Genomic DNA, 20,573 nt, shown 5'->3' with positions numbered 1-20,573 from the left:
TCCCTGTCTTAGGTCAGTTAGGATCACTACTTTATTTTAAGAATGTCAAATGTCAGAATAGAGAGAATAATTTTTTTCAGCTTTTATTTCTTTCACCCAGTGGGTCAGAAGTTTACATGCACTCAATTAGTATTTGATAACATTGCCTTTAAATGGTTTAACTTGGGTCAAACGTTTTGGGTAGTCTTCCACAACCTTCCCACAATAAGTTGGGTGAATTTTGGTCCACTCCTTCTGACAGAGCTGGTGTAACAGTCAGGTTTGTAGGCCTCCTTGCTCGCACACGCTTTTTCAGTTCTGCCCACAAATATTCTATAGGATAGAGGTCAGGGCATCGTGATGGCCACTCCACTACCTTGACTAAGGTTGTCCACAACTTTGGGAGTATGCTTGGGGTCATTTTCCATTTGGAAGACCCATTCGCGACCAAGCTTTAACTTCCTGACTGATGTCTTGAGATGTTGCTACAATATATCCACGGAATTTTCCATCCTCATGATGCCATCTATTTTGTGAAGTGTACCAGTCCCTCCTGCAGCAAAGCACCCCAACAACATGATGCTGCCACCCTCATGCTTCACGGATGGGATGGTGTTCTTCGGCTTGCAAGCCTCCCCCTTTTTCCTCCAAGCATAACGTTGGTCATTACAGCCAAACAGTTATATTTTGATTCATTAGACCAGAGGACATTTCTCCAAAAAGTACAATCTTTGTCCCCATGTGCAGTTGAAAACCGTAGTCTGGCTTTTTTAATGGCGGTTTTGGAGCAGTGGCTTCTTCCTTGCTGAGAGGCCTTTCAGGTTGTCGATATAGGACTCGTTTTACTGTGGATATAGATACTTTTGTACCCGTTTCCTCCAGCATCTTCACAAGTTCCTTTGCTGTTTTTCTGGGATTGATTTGCACTTTTCGAACGAAAGTACGTCCATCTCTAGGAGACCTAACGTGTCTCCTTCCTGAGAGGTATGACGGCTGCATGGTCCCATGGTGTTTATACTTGCGTACTATTGTTTGTACAGATGAAAGTGGTACCTTCAGGCATGGAAATTACTCCCAAGGATGAACCAATATTTTTTGAGGTCTTGGCTGATTTCTTTTGATTTTCCCATGATGTCAAGCAAAGAGGCACTGCGTTTGAAGGTAGGCCTTGAAATACATCCACAGGTACACCTCCAATTGAGTCAAATGATGTCAATTAGCTTACCAGAAGCTTCTAAAGCCATGACATAATTTCCAGAATTTTCCAAGCTGTTTAAAGGCACAGTCAACTTAGTGCATTTAAACGTCTGACCCACTGGAATTGTGATACAGTGAAATAATCTGTCTGTAAACAATTGTTGGAAAAATTACTTGTGTCATGCACAAAGTAGATGTCCTAACCGACTTGCCAAAATTATAGTTTGTTAACAAGAAATTTGTGGAGTGGTTGAAAAACCAGTTAATGACTCCAACCTAAGTGTATGTAAACTTCGACCTTCAACTGTATGTATACAGTGAGGCAAAAAAGTATTTAGTCAGCCACCAATTGTGCAAGTTCTCCCACTTAAAAAGATGAGAGAGGCCTGTAATTTTCATCATAGGTACACTTCAACTATGACAGACAAAATGGAAAAAAAATCCAGAAAATCACATTGTAGGATTTATGAATTTATTTGCAAATTATGGTGGAAAATAAGTATTTGGTCACCTACAAACAAGCAAGATTTCTGGCTCTCACAGACCTGTAACTTCTTCTTTAAGAGGCTCCTCTGTCCTCCACTTGTTACCTGTATTAATGGCACCTGTTTGAACTTGTTATTAGTATAAAAGACACCTGTCCACAACCTCAAACAGTCACACTCCAAACTCCACTATGGCCAAGACCAAAGAGCTGTCAAAGGACACCAGAAACAAAATTGTAGACCTGCACCAGGCTGGGAAGACTGAATCTGCAATAGGTAAGCAGCTTGGTTTGAAGAAATCAACTGTGGGAGCAATTCTTAGGAAATGGAAGACATACAAGACCACTGATAATCTCCCTCGATCTGGGGCTCCACGCAAGATCTCACCCCGTGGGGTCAAAATGATCACAAGAACGGTGAGCAAAAACCCCAGAACCACACAGGGGGACCTATTGAATGACCTGCAGAGAGCTGGGACCAAAGTAACAAAGCCTACCATCAGTAATACACTACGCTGCCAGGGACTCAAATCCTGCAGTGCCAGACGTGTCCCCTTGCTTAAGCCAGTACATGTCCAGGCCCGTCTGAAGTTTGCTAGAGAGCATTTGGATGATCCAGAAGAAGATTGGGAGAATGTCATATGGTCAGATGAAACCAAAATATAACTTTTTAGTAAAAACTCAACTCGTCGTGTTTGGAGGACAAAGAATGCTGAGTTGCATCCAAAGAACACCATACCTACTGTGAAGCACGGGGGTGGAAACATCATGCTTTGGGGCTGTTTTTCTGCAAAGTTACCAGGATGACTGATCCGTGTAAAGGAAAGAATGAATGGGGCAATGTATCGTGAGATTGAATGAAAACCTCCTTCCATCAGCAAGGGCATTGAAGATGAAACGTGGCTGGGTCTTTCAGCATGACAATGATCCCAAACACACCACCCAGGCAAGGAGTGGCTTCGTAAGAAGCATTTCAAGGTCCTGGAGTGGCCTAGCCAGTCTCCAGATCTCAACCCCATAGAAAATCTTTGGAGGGAGTTGAAAGTCCATGTTGCCCAGCAACAGCCCCAGAACATCACTGCTCTAGAGGAGATCTGCATGGAGGAATGGGCCAAAATGCCAGCAAGTGTGTGAAAACCTTGTGAAGACTTACAGAAAACTTTTGACCTCTGTTATATACCCTTTGTTGGCAATGACAAAGTATTGAGAAACTTTTGTTATTGACCAAATACTTATTTTCCACCATAATTTGCAAACAAATTCATAAAAAAACCTACAATGTGATTTTCTGGATTTTTTTTCTTCAAAATTTGTCTGTAATAGTTGAAGTGTACCTATGATGAAAATTACAGGCCTATCTCGTCTTTTTAAGTGGGAGAACATGCACAATTGGTGGCTGACTAAATACTTTTTTGCCCCACTGTATGTGTGCATACATGCATGCATGCATGTATATACACAAAGTATATGGACACCCCTTCAAATTAGTGGATTCGGCTATTTCAGCCACATCCGTTGCGGACAGGTGTATAAAATCGAGGAAACAGCCATGCGATCTCCATAGACAAACATTGGCAGTAGAATGGCCTCACTGAAGAGCTCAGTGACTTTCAACATGGCACCGTCATAGGATAACAACAAGTCAATTTGTCAAATTCCTGCCCTGCTAGGGCTGCCCAGGTCAAGCGTAAATGCTGTTATTGTGAAATGGAAATGTCAAGGAGCAACAACGGCTCAACCGTAGATTGGTAGACCACACAAGCTCACAGAACAGGACCGGTGAGTGCTGATGCTCGTAGTGTGTAAAAATCTGTCCTCACTACGGAGTTCCAAGCTGCCTCTGGAAGCAACAGCAGCACAATAACTGTTTGTCTGGAGCTTCATGAAATGGGTTTCCATGGCCGAGCAGCCACACACAAGCCTAAGATGACCATGCACAATGCCAAGCATCGGCTGGAGTGGTGTAAAGCTAGTTGCCATTGAACTCCGGGGCAGTGGAAACTCGTTCTCTGGCGTGATGAATCATGCTCCACCATCTGGCAGTCGGACAGACAAATCTGGGTTTGGCGGATGCCAAGACAACACAACCTGCCCGAATATAGTGCCAACTGTAATGTTTGGCGGAGGAATAATGGTTTGGGTTAGGCCCCTTAGTTCCAGTGAAGGGAAATCGTAGTGCTAAAGCCTACAATGACATTCTAGGAGATTATGTGCTTCCGACTTTATGGCAACAGTTTGTGGAAGGCCCTTTCCTGTTTCAGCTTGACAATGCCCCTGTGCACAAATTGAGGTCCACACAGAAAAGGTTTGTTGAGATCGGTGTGGAAGAACTTGACTGGCCTGCACAGAGCCCTCACCTCAACCCCATTGAACACCTTTGGGATGAATTGGAACGCCTCCTGCGAGCCAGGCCTAATTGCCCTAAATCAGTGCCTGACCTCACTAATGCGCTTGGCTGAATGGAAGCAAGTTCCTGCAGCAATGTTCCAACATCTAGTGGAAAGCCTTCCCAGAAGAGTGGAGGCAAAGGGGGGGGACCAACTCCATAGTAATGACCATGATTTGAGGGTTGTCAAACGAGCAGGTGTCCACATACTTTTGGTCAAGTAGTGTATACGCTCTTGAGTTTCATTTACAACTATTGATCCAGGTAAAAAGGCACAAAAAGGTAACTGTACTTACCAGAGTGCATGCGCTCAATGATGATGGACTGCTGTGGAGGAGGCTGGAGGAAGTGAGAGGCTTGAGAGAGGGCCAACGCCAGACCACTGCCCATGGGGTTCTGCAACAAACAAAGACGCTTTTCAGTCAAAACATTTTGAATATAAAACTTCTTAATTTAAATATTTTATTAATTGACGAAATGCAACAAAAGTCCCTCGGTGTTCATGTGAAAGCACAAACCTAACTGCTGTGCTTTGACCAACCTTTCGGTTACTGGCCCACACTCTTAAATGCTAGGCTATCTGCCGTCAATGAGTTGTTTGTGACTGACCGGCTTGGCTTTCTGGCTGTTCTTGTTGTGTGCGGCCAGGTTGACAGGCGGTGGGTCTATCATGGAGCCAGGGAAGAGCTGGGCAAGCTCCACACTAATGGCTGCCGACACCGCCTCGTTGGGAGGAGTGAGTGGTGGCGTCATGAACAGCGGGGTGGTCTTGGGCGTGGGGGGGATGACTTCAGAGGGATGGATGAAGAAGCCGGGGGCACTGGAAGGCACAGAGTTGTGGATGGGCCCCACGCCGGAGGCCGCAGCTGCTGAAGTGGTCTGGTGCAACTTTGCCTCCAGCTTGGCCTTCTGTTCCGAACACAGACAGGATTACTACTCGGCTAAAACTGCCAAATATCACACTGATACATTGCATTCGGAAACTATTCAGACCGCTTCACTTTATCCACATTTTATGTTATAGACTTAATCTAAAACGTATAAAATAAATAAAAATCCTCGATCTACACACAATACCCCATAATGACAAAGTTGTTTTTTTTCTAATTCAAAAATAAAAACAAATATCTTATTTACATAATTATTTAGACCCTTTGCTATGAGACTTGAAATTGAGCTAAGGTGCATCCTGTTCCCATTGATTATCCAACTTGATTGGAGTCTAACTGCGGAAAATTCAAATGATAGGACATTATTTGGAAAGGCACACACTTGTCGACAAAGGTACCACAGTTGACAGTGCATGTCAGAGCAAAAACCAAGCCATGAGGTCTAAGGAACTGGCCGTAAAGCTTTGAGACAGGATTGTGTCGAGTCACAGATCTGGGGAAGGGTACCAAATCATTTCTTCAGCATTGAAGGCCTCCATCATTCTTAAATGGAATAAGTTTGGAACCACCAAGACTCTTCCTAGAGCTGGCTGCCTGGCCAAACTGAGCAATCAGGGGAGAAGGGCCTTGGTCAGAGTGGGGACCAAGAACCCGATGGTCACTGACAGAGCTCCAGAGTTCCTCTGTGGAGATTGGAGAACCTTCCAGAAGGACAACCATCTCTGTAGCACTCCACCAATAAGGCCTTTATAGTAGAGTGGCCAGACGGAAGCCACTCCTCAGTATTAGGCACAACAGTCTGCTTGGAGTTTGCCAAAAAGCACCTTACGGACTCTCAGACCATGGTCTGGTCTGATGAAACCAAGATTAAACTCTTTGGCCTGAATGCCAAGTGTCACGTCTGGAGGAAACCTGCCTTCACCCCTACGTTGAAGCATAGTGGTGGCAGCATCATGCTGTGGGGATGTTTTTCAGCGGCAGGGACTGGGAGACTAGTCAGGATCGAGGAAAAGATGAACAGATCAAAGTACAGAGAACACCTTGATGAGAAACTGCTCCAGAGCGCTCAGGACTTCAGACTGGGGCAAAGGTTCACCCTCCAACAGAACATCAACCCTATGCACACAGCCAAGACAACACAAGAGTGGCTTCGGGACAAGTCTCAATGCCCTATGTGGCCCAGCCAGACCCAGACTTGAACCCTATCAAACATCTCTGGAGAGACCTGAAATAGCTGTGAAGCAACGCTCCTCATCCAACCTGACAGAGCTTGAGAGGATCTGCAGAGAAGAATGGGAGAAACTCCCCAAATACAGGTGTGCCAAGCTTGTAGCGTCATACCTAAGAAGACTAAGCTGTAATCACTGCCAAAGGTGCTTAAGCAAAGTACTGAGTAAAGGGTCTGAATACTTAAGTAAAATGTCATTTTGTTTTTTTACAACATTTCAAAAAACCTGTTTTTGATTTGATATTTTGGGGTGTTATGTATAGATTGAGGAGGGGAGGGGGGAGAAAGTAATCCATTTTAGAATAAGGTTGTAACGTAACAAAATGGGGAAAAAGTTAAGGGGTCTGAATACTTTCCGAATGCACTGTACATGAAGTCTGACACATGATATTGGTGTTTGTGCACATAGTGACGGCTTGGATAAGAAGACGCTTGTACGTGCACCTGTGTGAGTACATAACATGCATGTCTGTGAATACGTGTGTAGGGACATGTCCGTATGTAAGTTTGCCTGTATGGGTACTAGAGTCCCTGACCTGTTGCTGTAGTTTGAACAGCTGCTGCTGTTTCTCCTGGAGCACCTGCAGCTGCTGCTCTGCAGACACCATGGCGTGGGACAGCGACTGCAGAGCCACCTGGGCTGCCGAGCTCAGCGCCGTGGACGCCTCGCCCACTGTGCCCGCCGACAGGCCACCCACCGCCGGGGTCACACCGAATGTGCTCACTGGGAGAAGAGGGCAAAGGTCAGGAGTATAAATCAAAATCCCTGAGTAGGAACAGTGAAGATGTTTAATGTTCCGTTTCACAAAGGGTCTGAATAAACCTTTACACAAGTAACAAGAAGCAGCTGAGGTAGGTACCTGTGAACATGCTTGCGTCGTCCCTCTCCACCCTGGTGCCGTCGCTGGTAGAGATACAGGTAAAGTGCAACGGCTCCACCTCCAGGAGCCCAGTGAGGGCCGTGAAGCTGCCCTCGGCCGCCGCACAGCTGCTTACCTTGCCGTTCCCTGCAATAGACACACACACACACAGGTTAAGTACAGCCCAGACCAAAATGAATCCACTGATGAAGGAATTGGATAGGTGTAAGCAATATGGTGGAATGTGGTGCAGACCTGAGAGAATTTCAGAAAGGTCAATCTCGTCTGACTGGACGCCGATGCTACTGTTGAAGGCATTCTTACAGGAGGAGCCGCTGACCTCCAGGTCAAAGAGCACTGGGTCGAATGGGGAGCTGTACAGGCCGTATCTGGGGAGGAGACACATGGTGCAGAGCATTATAATACACTGAGTCCAGCTGGGTTCAAAAACTATGGTATTCTTCTGGCAACATTAGTCAGTTATTTTTGGTTTCTCTAGGTCCTGATTGGGGTGTAAGGACACTAGAGGGTGAAAAGGCCCACCTGGTCTGTAGCAAAGCCTCCAGGGGCGTGAGGCGGTCCTGCAGTTGCCGGGAGACCGCGGTGAGCAGAGAGGCACAGGCCGTGCTGCAGCCCGACAGGTCCTCATCCTTCACATAGTTCAGCAGCACAAAGTACCAGAACACCGACCCTGAGAGAGAAAGAGAGACTTCGACACATGCCACTGCCTAGCAAAACCATGCACTTCCAAAACAATGCTGTTGACAATGCAGAAGCCTTCTAGCCACGATTGGTGTTATCAGGAAAAACATTATTTCTACTTACCACCTGTTGCTGCTGCAGGCAAGTAAGGCATATTGTCCAGCAGAGCATTCAGGAGATTCATGCCAAAGCCCTGCTGACTGGGCTCCCCTTTTCCATTACTGATGATATAGCAGACAAAAACAAGTTACAAATGTGCACACTTACTACATCACACAAGGATCAACAACAAGTATGAGAGTATGGGTCACAACATCCATGAAAAGCCCAACTCACCTAATACAAAGTGCAAGAAAGCGGGCGCATTTGTGGGCTATACTCCGTCCAGCCTCAAAAAAACACACCCTCACAATGTCGGTCAGCCGTTTCCTTGTTTTCATCAGCAGAGCCTCCTTTCCTTCTCTCAGGCTGGAAGGAAAAGAACCAACATGCCCAATATTGTTTGTACCATGTTGTGCTACTGCCATGTTGTGTTGCTACCATGCTGTGTTGTCGTCTTAGGTCTCTCTCTGTAGTGTTGTCTCTTCTCGTGACGCGTGTTCTGTCCTATATTTTTATTTAGTATTTTTAATCCCGGATCCATCCCCGCAGGAAGCCTTTTGCGTTTTTGTAGGCAGTCAATGTAAATAAGACTTTGTTCTACACTGACTTGTGTGGTTAAATAAAAATAAAATATTAATAAACACACTTCAATAACATTATGGGTAAATATTTAAACAAAATTGTGATCATTAACCTTAAGAAAAAAAAACTTGTCTCCCCCCCAAAATTTAAAATCACAGTTATCACAAAACATATTCTTTGCCGTTATAGCCGACCTAGACAATAGGCTAAAAAAGGCCTGGGGAATGTTGTGTAATTTAAATTAAACCAGAGGGAAAGAGGCAAACTTTAGGCTACTCTGATGAATTTGCAAAGAGGCATGCAAGACAAGATCTGCGAGATACAGATGACCAAGACATATGCGCACAGTTCTGCCTGCCCCTCCTCTCCCCCTCCCCCTGCTCTTTGCTAATGATGAGTGTGTATTCAGTCTTCGGGCTGTTGCCTGTAGAATATCCTAGTTTATTCATGAGACCAATGTCGCCTGGATACGGAGCTGTCTTCGGGCCAGTCCTGCGAGCACAGGGTACTTGTGTGTTGCTGAGTGGTTGGGGGTGTTTTTGTCTCATATGAAATTACAGCAGGCTACTGGCTCGCCTGCCCTTTCTCTTCGCTAATGATGCGAGTATGTGTGTTCAGTGGAATGTGGAATATATCCTAGCCTTGACCATTGATGATAGGCCCTAATTCACAGAAGTTGCAAACCAAGAAGTCGCGAGATACTGCTTTTGATTACCGACAGGTCTAGTGCACGGTTCTGATCTGCCTATACTGTGCCCCCCCCCTCTAGCTCGCTATGAAAGACGCAAGTGTTTGTGTTCTCGGAAGGTTGCAACTAATCAGTCTCCTCCATTCCAAAAAGATCACATTTTAGTAAGTTAGTTGAGGAATCAATTATTTTGGAGACTAATCTCCACCACTACATCTTCGTTGTTAACAGTGGTAAAACCGGAAGAGAAATGCAAGCGACAGCAGCGAAGTCCAGTATGGCAATACTTTGAGAAGTTAAATGTGAAGGTGGTGAGATGCAAAATTTGCGAGGTGGAATTGAGGTACAGTAATGGTAGTGCAGGGGCAATATGCAACCATCTGAAAGGGACAAAAACCGTTGCTGGCAACAGCTGCATTGTGAATTCACATGTATTGTATGGGTTTTTTTGGAGGGGGGAGGGGCCAATAAATCTGGATATTTGTCAAATCTGACATGTGTGTTCTAACAGGCCTACAATGTTATTAAAATCCGATTTGGATATATTTAGCCGTTTCAGGCTGCATAATATTTAGAAGATGTCCTTTTCAGATTTAGAACTCCATTTCGTATAATCAAATTGTATTTGTCACGTGTGCAAATACAACAGGTGTAGACCTAGTCAGCCATATAGAAAATCGGTGGTGGTAGTTGAAGCAGTTGATAAGTGTAATGCAGTTGATTGGTAACGACATGAACGATTGGGGTTGACATCCATACAAGCACTATACTCCGATTTGTACCCTTACAGTGTAAAACACACATATAAACAGCCTAAATGTAGACTAATTTTGATGGCTGTCTCAATAATCCCCCCCGAGTGGTATTTCCATTGTTTTGGTCTAATTCCATTGATCTCTTTAACGCATGTATAGAGCATCTCTGTATCCCTATGAATATCACATCTCCTTCTTGCTTCCCACATTGATCCTCTTAGGCCCACCTGCAGGGTCCGTTGGAGTACACTCCAGCCAGCCAGCAGAGGCAGTCCAGGATGAGGCTCTGGGAGTGCTCTGTGCCAGGGCCCTCGTCCGCCCCCTTACACAGCCCGTTCAACAGCTTCTCGTGGAAATCTGGAAACTGCAGCATGGCACAGCGCTGGACTCTGAAAAAGACAGGAGCAACATACACACAATTCAGTTAGTTATGTTTTACTACTATGATATAACGAGTATTGAAGTAACAAGATGCTTGTCCGTTCTCAATAAACTGTGCAAGATCAGGGAATAACGCACTTTATTAAGGTGTTGGAATTTTACAATAGTTGAGTGTTTTTCGTGAAACAACGGTACTAAGGGCCGCACCTTTCTTTGGGTATGGAGGTCTTCTTAAACCTTCGGATTGTGACGGACACCTCCTGGAGCAGGTCGCAGCCGCGGAGGTTGTCAGGTTTCTTCGACTGAGCAGGAGAATCTGCTTTGGAAGTGGAGGCCTTTTCCTAAATGGAAGAGAGGGGTATTTTAAACACTGAAAACAGTACAGTGTTAGATCAGAGAGGTCCAAGAGGGCTATTTTAAAATTGTAGAGCTGTAAACTAACAGAGAAAATGTCCTTCAAGAATGGGATGTTGCTGGTATGAGGAAGCCACATGCAAGCAATTTGACATTTTCAACTTCTCACTGAGAACCTGGCAATAGCATTATTCTCCCACCAGAGGGAGACAAAGGAGAAAGCTACAATCAAGGCCATCCATGCACTCAATTTACACAACTGTACAATCAGTCAAAAGCGCCTCATGTGTGCAGCAGAGAAGGACTACTGAAATAAGCTGATGTAAAATTGCATTAGTATTCCAATGCTTTGCCCTCAGTACCTTTGTGGCTTGTGCCCTCTGCAGCAGGGTGGAGAGGGAATGGCCCTTGCTGCTCTGAGGCTTGGCAGCGGGCATCCTCACCACCGGCATGGGGCTCTCCTCCATGCCCTTGTCGCTCACCGCCTTGATGTGCACCAGGAACGAGCGGTACTTGCCCCCAGCCATGCCTGCAGGGAGGGGGACAAACCAGCAGAAAACACACTGAAAACATCTAACATACAATACGTACATTGCCAGGGGGGGGGGATTCAGATAGATGATCTGCATGCCACTGCTCTTTCGCTCTTCAGGAAAAAGTTGGGAAGACACATATTGGAGTGACAAAAATGGTCAAGGTAAGATTTCTTCAATGTGACTCGATGTAAAAATTGGCAGATATTGCTACCTTTGACCAGCTTGGGGCTGGTGAGGCTCAGCATCCCAGCATGGCCTGAGAGGTCCAGTCCACTGGCCAACCACACGGGACCACACAGGATATCTTCCTTATGGTCTTCTAGGAAAGTGCACAGCCTGGAGCCTGGAAGAGGAAGAGCAATATTATGAAACTTCTGCTCGACTGAGGAACCCCTCGGATTGCGGCTTCACCCTCAGAATCACTAGTAACACTAATCATCTACAATGTGGCAACCCAACACACAATAATCAAGTGTCAAACTGCATCTATCAACCCTGGCTGCCTTTCCATGCAGCTTTCTACCTGATGTCTCTTCAATGTCCATGAACTGAATGTCGTCTGTAAAGTCGTGCAAAAGTGGCTGTCCATTCCTCTCCCCATTGGCATGGAGGACATGGGACAAGGGGAAGGAGATCTGTCTGTCAACTGCCGTCTCTGGAGAGAAAAGAAAAGAACAAATCTAATTGAGACAATAGGCATCTGCAAATAAGATGTGTTAAGCATGATCATAAATGAAACAATCAATATTTCCCTGCACAAAGACTAGTTATCTATGGCAGCCAATCCTCTTCATTGCAGGTCTCCAGACTGCGACCCTTTGACTTGACAGTACGAGTTAAAAACGTTATTGTCGCACTGGTGCGATCTGCACATTCTACCTGGTCACATTCAAAATGTTGTATTTTGTGGAGAATAAAACCATGAATCCATCAAACAGCAAAGTGCCTTATCCTCATGATTCCCGTAATAAAAAGCGCCCGCCTTGCCGACTGCTCAAAACAAGATGGACACTGCATCCAAGTTGCTTTTTAATAAGAATTCACATTTACTGTATTGTACTATTAGTTTGAGTGTCTTGCTCACTGCAAAACACTCGCTAGTTGGTCTTAAGAAGCTGGAATATACCTAACAAGAATTCCTAATGCTGATCGCCAACTAGCTAGCCTAATGCCATTTAGCTAATGCACTGAGCTAGGGCAAAGAAAAAGTTAACTAATACAGGATGCTAGATCAACTTGCTTTTAATTTAACTAGGCAAATCAGTTATGAATAAATTCTTATTTACAATGACGGCTTACCCCGGCCAAACCCGGATGATGGTGGGCCAATTGTACGCCGCCCTATGGTACTCGCAATCACGCAGGGTGTGATACAGCATGTTGTTCGTGCAACAGTATGCTGAATCAAGAGAGCCTATAGTATATCCTAAAAATTTTGTATACATGTAACATCTATTCTTATGTAATTAGGGTCCCCTGGAAAGCACTGACCAACAATTTGGTTCCTACCCAATTTTAAGTGATATCAATCACAACCATTTATCTTTTCCAGTGAGGAAGAATTGGATGTCATTTTGTATGGTGGAGTACGCAAAATAGGTCAACTTTGAGCATCTTTAGCTCTTTAATGTCCTCAACTGGCAGCTTCATTAAATGGTACCAGCAAAACACCTGTCTCAATGTCAACAGTGAAGAGGCGACTCCTGGATGCTGGCAAAGTTGCAAAGAAAAAGCCATATCTCAGACTGGCCAATAAGAATAAACGATTAAGATGGGCAAAAGAACACAGACACTGGACAGTGGAACTCTCCCTAGAATGCCAGCATCACGGAGTCGCCTCTTCACTGTTGACGTTGAGACTGTTGTATTGCGGGTACTATTTAATGAAGCTGCCAGTTGAGGACTTGTGAGGCGTCGGTTTCTCAAACTAGACACGAATGTACTTGTCCCCATGCTCACTTGTGCACTGGGGCCTCCCACTCCTCTTTCTATTCCGGTTAGCGCCAGTTCGCGCTGTTCTGTGAAGGGAGTAGTACACAGCGCTGTACGATATCTTCAGTTTCTTAGCAATTTCTCACATGGAGTAGCTTTTATTTCTCAGAACAAGAATAGACTGACGAGTTTCAGAAGAAAGTTCTTTGTTTCTGGCCATTTTGAGCCTGTAATCGAAGCCACAAATGATGATGCTCCAGATACTCAACTAGTCTAAAGAATGCCAGTTTTATTGCTTCTTTAATCTGAACAACAGTTTTCAGCTGTGCTAACATAATTGCAAAAGGGTTTTCTCATGATCAATTAGCCTTTTAAAATCATAAGCTTGGATTAGCTAACACAACGTGCCATTGGAACACAGGAGTGCTAGCTGCTGATAATGGGCCTCTGTACGCCTATGTAGATATAACATAAAAGATCTGCCGTTTCCTACCACAATCGTCATTTACAGCATTAACAATGTCTACACTATTTATGATCAATTTGATGTTATTTTAAAATGTACAAAAAAAAGTGCTTTTCTTTCACAAACAAGGACACTTGTGTGACCCCAAACTTTTGAACAGTTGTGTACATGCAGAAAGCTGACACCAACCTCTCTTTAATACCAGTAGCCTAGTGGTTAGAGCATTGGGCCAGTAACCGAAAGGTTGCTGGATCGATTCCCAGAGCTGACAAGGTAGAAATCTGTTGTTTTGCCCCTGAGCAAGGCAGTTAACCCACTGTTCCCCGGGGGCCAAAGACACCCCCAGTACCTCTCTGATTCAGAAAGGTTGGGTTAAATGCGGAAGACACTCCAGTTGAATGCATTCAGTTGTACAACTGACTAGGTATCCCCCTTTCCCTTAATAGCAAGGGACAAAGAGAGAGGGGCATAGTATAGGCAGGTCAGCCACCAGGCAGACCGAGCAAGAACTGTGCTATAGGCCTATCTAGCGGCAATCAAAAGCTGTGTATCCCAATAACTTGCTGTATCTTGCAATTTCTTGGATTTCCATATCTCGTAACTTCAGTAAAGCATGGCCTTTCATTAATGGCAAGGGTATTGAGATGAGCGAGATTAAACACTTGGCTCTCACAGTCACACACAGTATCTGCGCATGAGTTAGCAGCGTGGTAGACAGGGAAACAACACAGAAGTCGCGCCTTGCGCTTCAACACTCGTAGTTGTTGCAGAAATTGACCCACTCCCATTTTGCTACACCCGCAATAACACCTGCTAAATATGTGTATGTGACCAATAACATTTGATTTGACTGTAAAGTTTACTTTCTGCAGATACAAAAAAAAAATGTTCTTCTTAACATTAAGGATCCCAGTTTCACACCCCAAGTCTAAGGGGATAGGTCCATTCTATTTCTGACTGAAATGACACCCACCCTGTATTAAACAACATGTTTTGTCTCAATCAATGGTGGGCAGAACACAAAAACCTCAGATGGTGTAAAGTAGGGTCTAAGCTACAACATATGCAAATATGAAAATCTGAGTTAACAAGTTTAGATAATTGACCTTAAAAAAAGGTTCAACATTTTTACAAAGTGTTAATAAAAAGGATCCCTAACAGTCATTCTGATACCCATGTAAAATATAATTTTCAGTGACTAACATATCACCCATAATATTTTTGGGGGGGTTGAAAAATGACTCTCTCATGGCTAACTACCAGGAAGTTTGAGTGGGCAGGGAGCTTATAATCATGAGCGCGCCTTTACTGACAGTTCTTTGAAAGGCCTATGTCAAGAAACTTTGATGCAGTGAGGAGTAAAATCAAGCACTTTTGGTGATACAAAGCAACTCAAACAATTAAATTGTATCAATGATGTCAAAAAGCGTTTTATACATCTCCTGTTTGGCAAGCCTCTTGTGATGCGGTTCACAGCAGCCCTGACGGATGTGTTGACATGACAAATGCGCCAGTTTTGAACAACCCCCCCCCCTTTGTTCCAGGCCAGCTGATGACCTAGCTAGCCAGTAATTAGCTAACACCAGACACAGATGAAAGGGGAAACATCGAAGTATCTTTAAAATTTTAAGTTTACACTATTCATACATGTTATTTGCTGACACCCTACAGTTCAATTGTTGCACCAGTAGATTAGCTACCGAATTATATAATCCCGCCTCCAGAACCCAAGTGTGTCACATGGGGAGGGAGCTAGTAACTTTATGATCAAACTTTGTCAATGTAGAAGCAACATTCATTTTTAATACTTGGGTCATCATACTTTGATCTGGTTTTATTCAAACGACCATTAAACGTTTTAAATAAATTATTAAATAGATAACCCTGTTTGTAAACTTTTAAATGACAACCTCAATTGTTTATCTTTTCCAGTGATGAAGCCATGGATGTCTCATGGTAGGGTGGGGTATGCAAAATGGGTCAACGTTGAGCAGATTTTTCTTGTGAATGTTTTCACATTCAGGTAAAAAAATAATAATAATAATAAAAGACAAAATAATTAAAAATAAAAATGTGGCCCACTTCTTCTATGTGCAAACATATAGAAAGTTGTTTAAATCAAAAGGGATGCTGTCGAAAAGAGATTGAATTCAAATGGTTTTACCCTATACGTAATACTAGTGAACATAAAGATGAAGGCAAATTCATCTCTACTGAACAAAAAATAAATACATCTACAAACTCTGGAGCCTAGGGACCTATAAAATAGGCAATGCAGATGGAATCATGGAATCCAGACATAAATACTAAATTCAACAATATTCAAAAATGTATTGAAGTGAATAGGGAATTAACTAAATGTATTGATAATTCATACCTTTGCCCAAATGTATCATAAGACATGAACAGAATGCATCAGTGATTCTTATTTCCTGCAACTTTCTGAACAGAATGAAAATTCCTCGTCTGTTTGTGCGGTGTCCTTTGCGTAGCCGTTAGCGATGACGCTAATGAAAAGTATTCTGGTAGATGGAAAGGCTTTCCCAAAAAACCTTCTCAATTAAAGTAGCCTGTGCTTGCCTTACAGAATGATATCATGATTATTTGTATCAACCCAGTAGGTATTTGTTTTGAAAATTGGCATCCCATGTGCGCCACAAAAAACTGCTAAACAGCTTCTTGCTAGGTGCACACTGGAATGACTTCACACATTTATCCCAGACTTCTCCTGATGTGGTTTAAGCATTGTTGTGGACTTCAAGCAACCATTATTTTGTTTTTCTATTAAAAAAGTGTGATTGTTTTTTGCTCTCAAAGGAAAACAGAAACCTGGAAAAACAAAACTGAGAACAGATTTTGGGATAACACAAAACGGAACCCAGCAAAGAATAAAACTGATTTTATAGGGCCCTGGAATATAACAAAAATAGCCTAATTGTCAAACCAAAATTCATGAAAATAGCTGGATTAAGTTCTTAATTGAATACCATCTCAGTAGCCCAACACACTTCTTAATAGATCACTTCGACTGATTTAAGATTATTACTCCTATTTTTCCTATTGTGTGACGCTGTGAAAAATATTTTTTGGGGGTGTGGCCAAATTATGGGCTGGTGTCACAAACTAAAAAGGTTTGTGGCACCAGAGCCACCAGGTGAAAATGTTACTCTGGAGTCCTGCATAGTCTAAGCTCAAGATACTATATTTAAAAAATTTGCCAAGGCAACATAGAGATAGCGGTGAGTGACCTCACCGTTGACCTTGCCCAGACCTGGGGCCTTGTTCTTCAGCAGGGTGATCTGGATCTGAGGAATGTTAGTGATGTTGGCATTCATGACGAACTTGAAGTCCACGTGGCCCACCATGCATGCCTTGGGAAGGACCAGTTCAAATACATGCTCGTCCCAGCTGGAGCTACAAACAACAAAGAAAGCATGGCCGCATTATTCACCTCCTCAAATACTTCCTAAAATCAAGACATCCTAGGCTACTTTTTTTTTTTTATAGGAGCATGTGAGACTTAACATACAAGTTAAAAAGGAACGTGTAGGTGTGGTCCTCAATGAGGAATTTAGAATGGGTCTGTATATTCCAAATGTACAGCCATTGTGATTGTATATTAATAGTGTGATGTTTGTGGATAGACTTAAGAGAAATGAGTCACGGACTACACATACCCATAAGGATTCTACTCACACCCATACCCACCCAGTCATACCCACACGTCCGTACCTGTCACTCTGCAGCTTCCAGGTGCGTGTGTGCTGGGCGGCGTCTCCATGGTGCTGCTGGTGCAAGTGCTGGGGGTGGCGACGCTGCTGCTGCTCCTGCTGCACCTCCACCCAGCAGGGCGGCACTGTGGCCGAGAAGCGCGGCGTCAGTGTTTCGAAGCGCGTCAGCTCCACCAGCGACGTCAGGCTCTCCACAGCCAACACTTGGTCCACCAGGAGGTCAACTCCTTACCGGGAGAAGAGGTTGGCAGAGTACAAAATATATATTAAAAAAATTAAAGATCACGGGGATGTAAAGAACTTATGAAACCGGAAAATGTATTGTTGCTATTCCAGTCTGTACAGTATAATGTTGTCAATCAGCATATGATTTCACTGGAAAGAGGGTTCCAATAAGCAATGACTAGTCACTTATCAATATCCATGAAATATATTTCATAGGTGTTCAGTCAGCAACAGTGAAATGAGGCAACAGGGCTGCACAGTTATTGAATGAGCAGAGAAGCAGCAGAGATGTGAAGTGTAAAGGGGTCTGTGTCTCCTACCTGTGATCCCTGGGCTCGAGGGGTTGGAGGAGGGCTTTGCCCCCTCCAACAGCTGTTCAGCCCCTTTAGAAAGGGGGCCATCGACAAAAATGTCGCTGTCATCTACATCGTCACACACACCTCCAATTTGAAGGAAATGAAGTTCTCCACCTAGAGGGGGGGGTTAGATAACTGCAGTCAGACTTAAATAATGTGAATAATGTGAAATGGATCCAAAGATTGCATAAATACATTTCTGCATAGTTGTCATTTTAACACAATAACTGCTCTACCAAAGAAATGGATTTTCCCTTAAAATCAATCATCCCTGCTTGAAGATATTTATATTTTATCATATGACAACTAGGATGTGCACGGTTCTTCAAATATTCAAACAGACGTTGGTATTAGAATACTTTTGAATATAATTTGTGAGAAAAATTAAGCCTATTTTAACACTGAAAAAGCTTTTTATAAATTACAACATCCATGTGACATTGTTACAAGGGTACACAGGGCCTTCAGAAATTATTCACAACCCTTTACTTTATCCACATTGTTGTTAAAGCCTGAATTTAAAATGGATTACATTTAGATTTGTCACTGTTATACACACTACCCCATAAAGTCAAAGTGGAATTGTATTTTTTTCTTTACAAATTAATAAAAAATGAAAGGCTGCAATGTCTTGAGTCATCAAATATTCAACCCCTTTGTTGAGTCATTAAATATTCAACCCCTTTGTCATGGCAAGCCTAAATAAATTAAAGAGTAGAAAACATGCTTAACAAGTCACATAATAAGTTGCATGGACTCACTCTGTGTGCAAGAAGTGTTCCAACATGATTTCTGAATGACTACCTCACCTATGTACCCCACACATACAGATAACTGTGAGGTCCCTCAGTTGAACAGTGCATTTTAAACACAGATTCAACCACAAAGACCAGGGAGGTTTTCCAATGCCTCACAAAAGGCACCTATTAGTAGAAGGCAAAAAAAAAGATAAAAAGCAGACATTGAATATCCCTTTGATCATGGTGAAGTTATGAATTACACTTTGGATGGTGTATCAATACACCCAGTCACAACAAAGATACAGGCGTCCTTCCTAACTCAGAGGAAGGGACAGCTAGAGTTTAATGGCTGTGATAGGAGAAAACTGAGGACTGCTCAACAACATGTAGTGGCGCCACAACAGTAACCTAATTTACAAAGTCAAAAGGAAGCCTGTACTGAATAAAAAAATATTCTAAAACATGCATCCTGTTTGCAACAAGGCAACAAGCAATTCACTTTTTTGCCTGAACACAAAGATTTGCCCCAAGCATATTACTGATAACCACCATATTTCCAAGCATAGTGATGGCTGCATCATGTTATAGGTTTTCTTATAAAAAAATTTAACTAGGCAAGTCAGTTAAGAACAAATTCTTATTGAAAATGACAGCCTAGAAACAGGGGGTTAACTGCCTGTTCAGGGGCAGAACAGATGTTTACCTTGTCAGCTCGGGCATTCGATCTAGCAACCTTTCAGTTACTAGCCCAACGCTCTAACCACTCGGCTACCTGGCGCCCCTCCCCAGCCCTTTGTAATAGTTAAGGACTGGGGAGTTTCAGGATAAAAAAAAAAGAAATGCAATGGCGCTAAGCACAGGGAAAATCCGAGAGGAAAACGTGGTTCAGTCTACTTTCCACCAGACACTGGGAGATTAATTCACCTTTAAGCAGGACAGTAACCTAAAACACAAGGCCAAATCTACCATGAATGTTCCTTAGTGGCCTAATTACAGTTTTTACTTAAATCTAATTGAAATGGAAAGACCTGAACATGGTTGTCTCGCAATGATCAGCAATCAATTGGACAGGACTTGGAGAATTTTGGAAAAAAATGTAATATTATAATTTGTTTTTTGTTTTAAAATGGGCAAATGTTGCACAATCCAGGTGTGGAAAACTCTTAGAGACATACCCAGAAAGACTCACAGCTGTAATTGCTGCCAAAGGTGCTTCTGCAAAGTATTAAGTCATTGAATACTTATGTAAATTAGATATACTACGGTATTTTATTTGTTTATACATTTGCAAAGATGAGTGAGGACAAAAATATTTCATCCATTTTGAATTCAGGCTGTAACAAAATGTGAAATAAGTCATGGGGTCTGAATACTTTCCATGACACTTTAAATTACTCATTAACTCGTACCCCTGCACATTCACTCTGTACTGGTACACCTTGTATATAGCCTCGTTTTTATTGTTACTATTTCCTTTATTATTACTTGCTTTTTAACTCTGCACTGCTGAGAAGGGGCTCGTAAGTAAGCATTTCACTGTAACGTCAACACCTGTTGTTTTCAGCGCATGTGACTAATACATTTGATTTGGTAACTAGTGACTACCGGTAACATTCATGTCGCTTGTAGTTTATGTTGGCCAAACCAAGTGGCAAAGTGACTCAATGTGTGTAGCAAGTGGAGAGAGTTCAATAATGCAATGCATAAAAATAAAAAATGCTGAATGAGGAGAAAGCTATAAAGTGTCGCACAGTATACTGAAAGGTCTATACTTTATCCATACCAGAACATGAAAGAAAAGGGTTCTGTACTCGAATTTGTTACATTCAGTACTTCTGTAAAACAAGCCTCACATCATCTACTGATTGAAAGTGCAGCTGAAATCCCCTAGCTCGAGTGCACAGTGGCTGCTCCACTCTTTTCTAGCTCTTGCCCAGGGATCATCAACTCGATTCAGCCACAGGCCAATTCTTTTCTTGAGCAGATGGTCAGTGGGCCG

At 43.1% G+C, this 20,573-nt stretch overlaps 1 protein-coding gene across 19 annotated transcripts in view; it reads right to left on the bottom strand.

Moving 5' to 3' along the window:
* Positions 1–20,573, bottom strand: part of birc6 (baculoviral IAP repeat containing 6) — a 154,181-nt gene that overhangs the window by 112,323 nt on the left and 21,285 nt on the right. For 17 of the 19 annotated variants that reach the window (XM_024424750.2, XM_024424743.2, XM_042323545.1 and 14 more), the window contains exons 11-26: positions 17,799–17,948; positions 17,255–17,480; positions 16,776–16,936; positions 11,648–11,779; positions 11,336–11,467; positions 10,951–11,117; positions 10,442–10,575; positions 10,081–10,242; positions 8,063–8,194; positions 7,850–7,947; positions 7,568–7,715; positions 7,280–7,413; positions 7,025–7,171; positions 6,701–6,888; positions 4,656–4,955; positions 4,343–4,442 (exon numbers count right to left, since the gene is read on the bottom strand). In XM_024424750.2, the coding sequence (XP_024280518.1) occupies positions 4,343–4,442; positions 4,656–4,955; positions 6,701–6,888; positions 7,025–7,171; positions 7,280–7,413; positions 7,568–7,715; positions 7,850–7,947; positions 8,063–8,194; positions 10,081–10,242; positions 10,442–10,575; positions 10,951–11,117; positions 11,336–11,467; positions 11,648–11,779; positions 16,776–16,936; positions 17,255–17,480; positions 17,799–17,948 (2,511 nt within the window). The remainder of the gene's footprint in view (positions 1–4,342; positions 4,443–4,655; positions 4,956–6,700; positions 6,889–7,024; positions 7,172–7,279; positions 7,414–7,567; positions 7,716–7,849; positions 7,948–8,062; positions 8,195–10,080; positions 10,243–10,441; positions 10,576–10,950; positions 11,118–11,335; positions 11,468–11,647; positions 11,780–16,775; positions 16,937–17,254; positions 17,481–17,798; positions 17,949–20,573) is intronic. The other 2 variants (XM_024424741.2, XM_024424736.2) reach the window with 2 other exon arrangements.

The sequence above is a fragment of the Oncorhynchus tshawytscha genome, linkage group LG06 (genome assembly GCF_018296145.1).
Source record: "Oncorhynchus tshawytscha isolate Ot180627B linkage group LG06, Otsh_v2.0, whole genome shotgun sequence".
Lineage (NCBI taxonomy): Eukaryota > Metazoa > Chordata > Actinopteri > Salmoniformes > Salmonidae > Oncorhynchus > Oncorhynchus tshawytscha.
The sequence above is the reverse complement of the archived record's forward strand: the minus strand, read 5'-3'. Positions and strand labels throughout refer to the sequence as shown.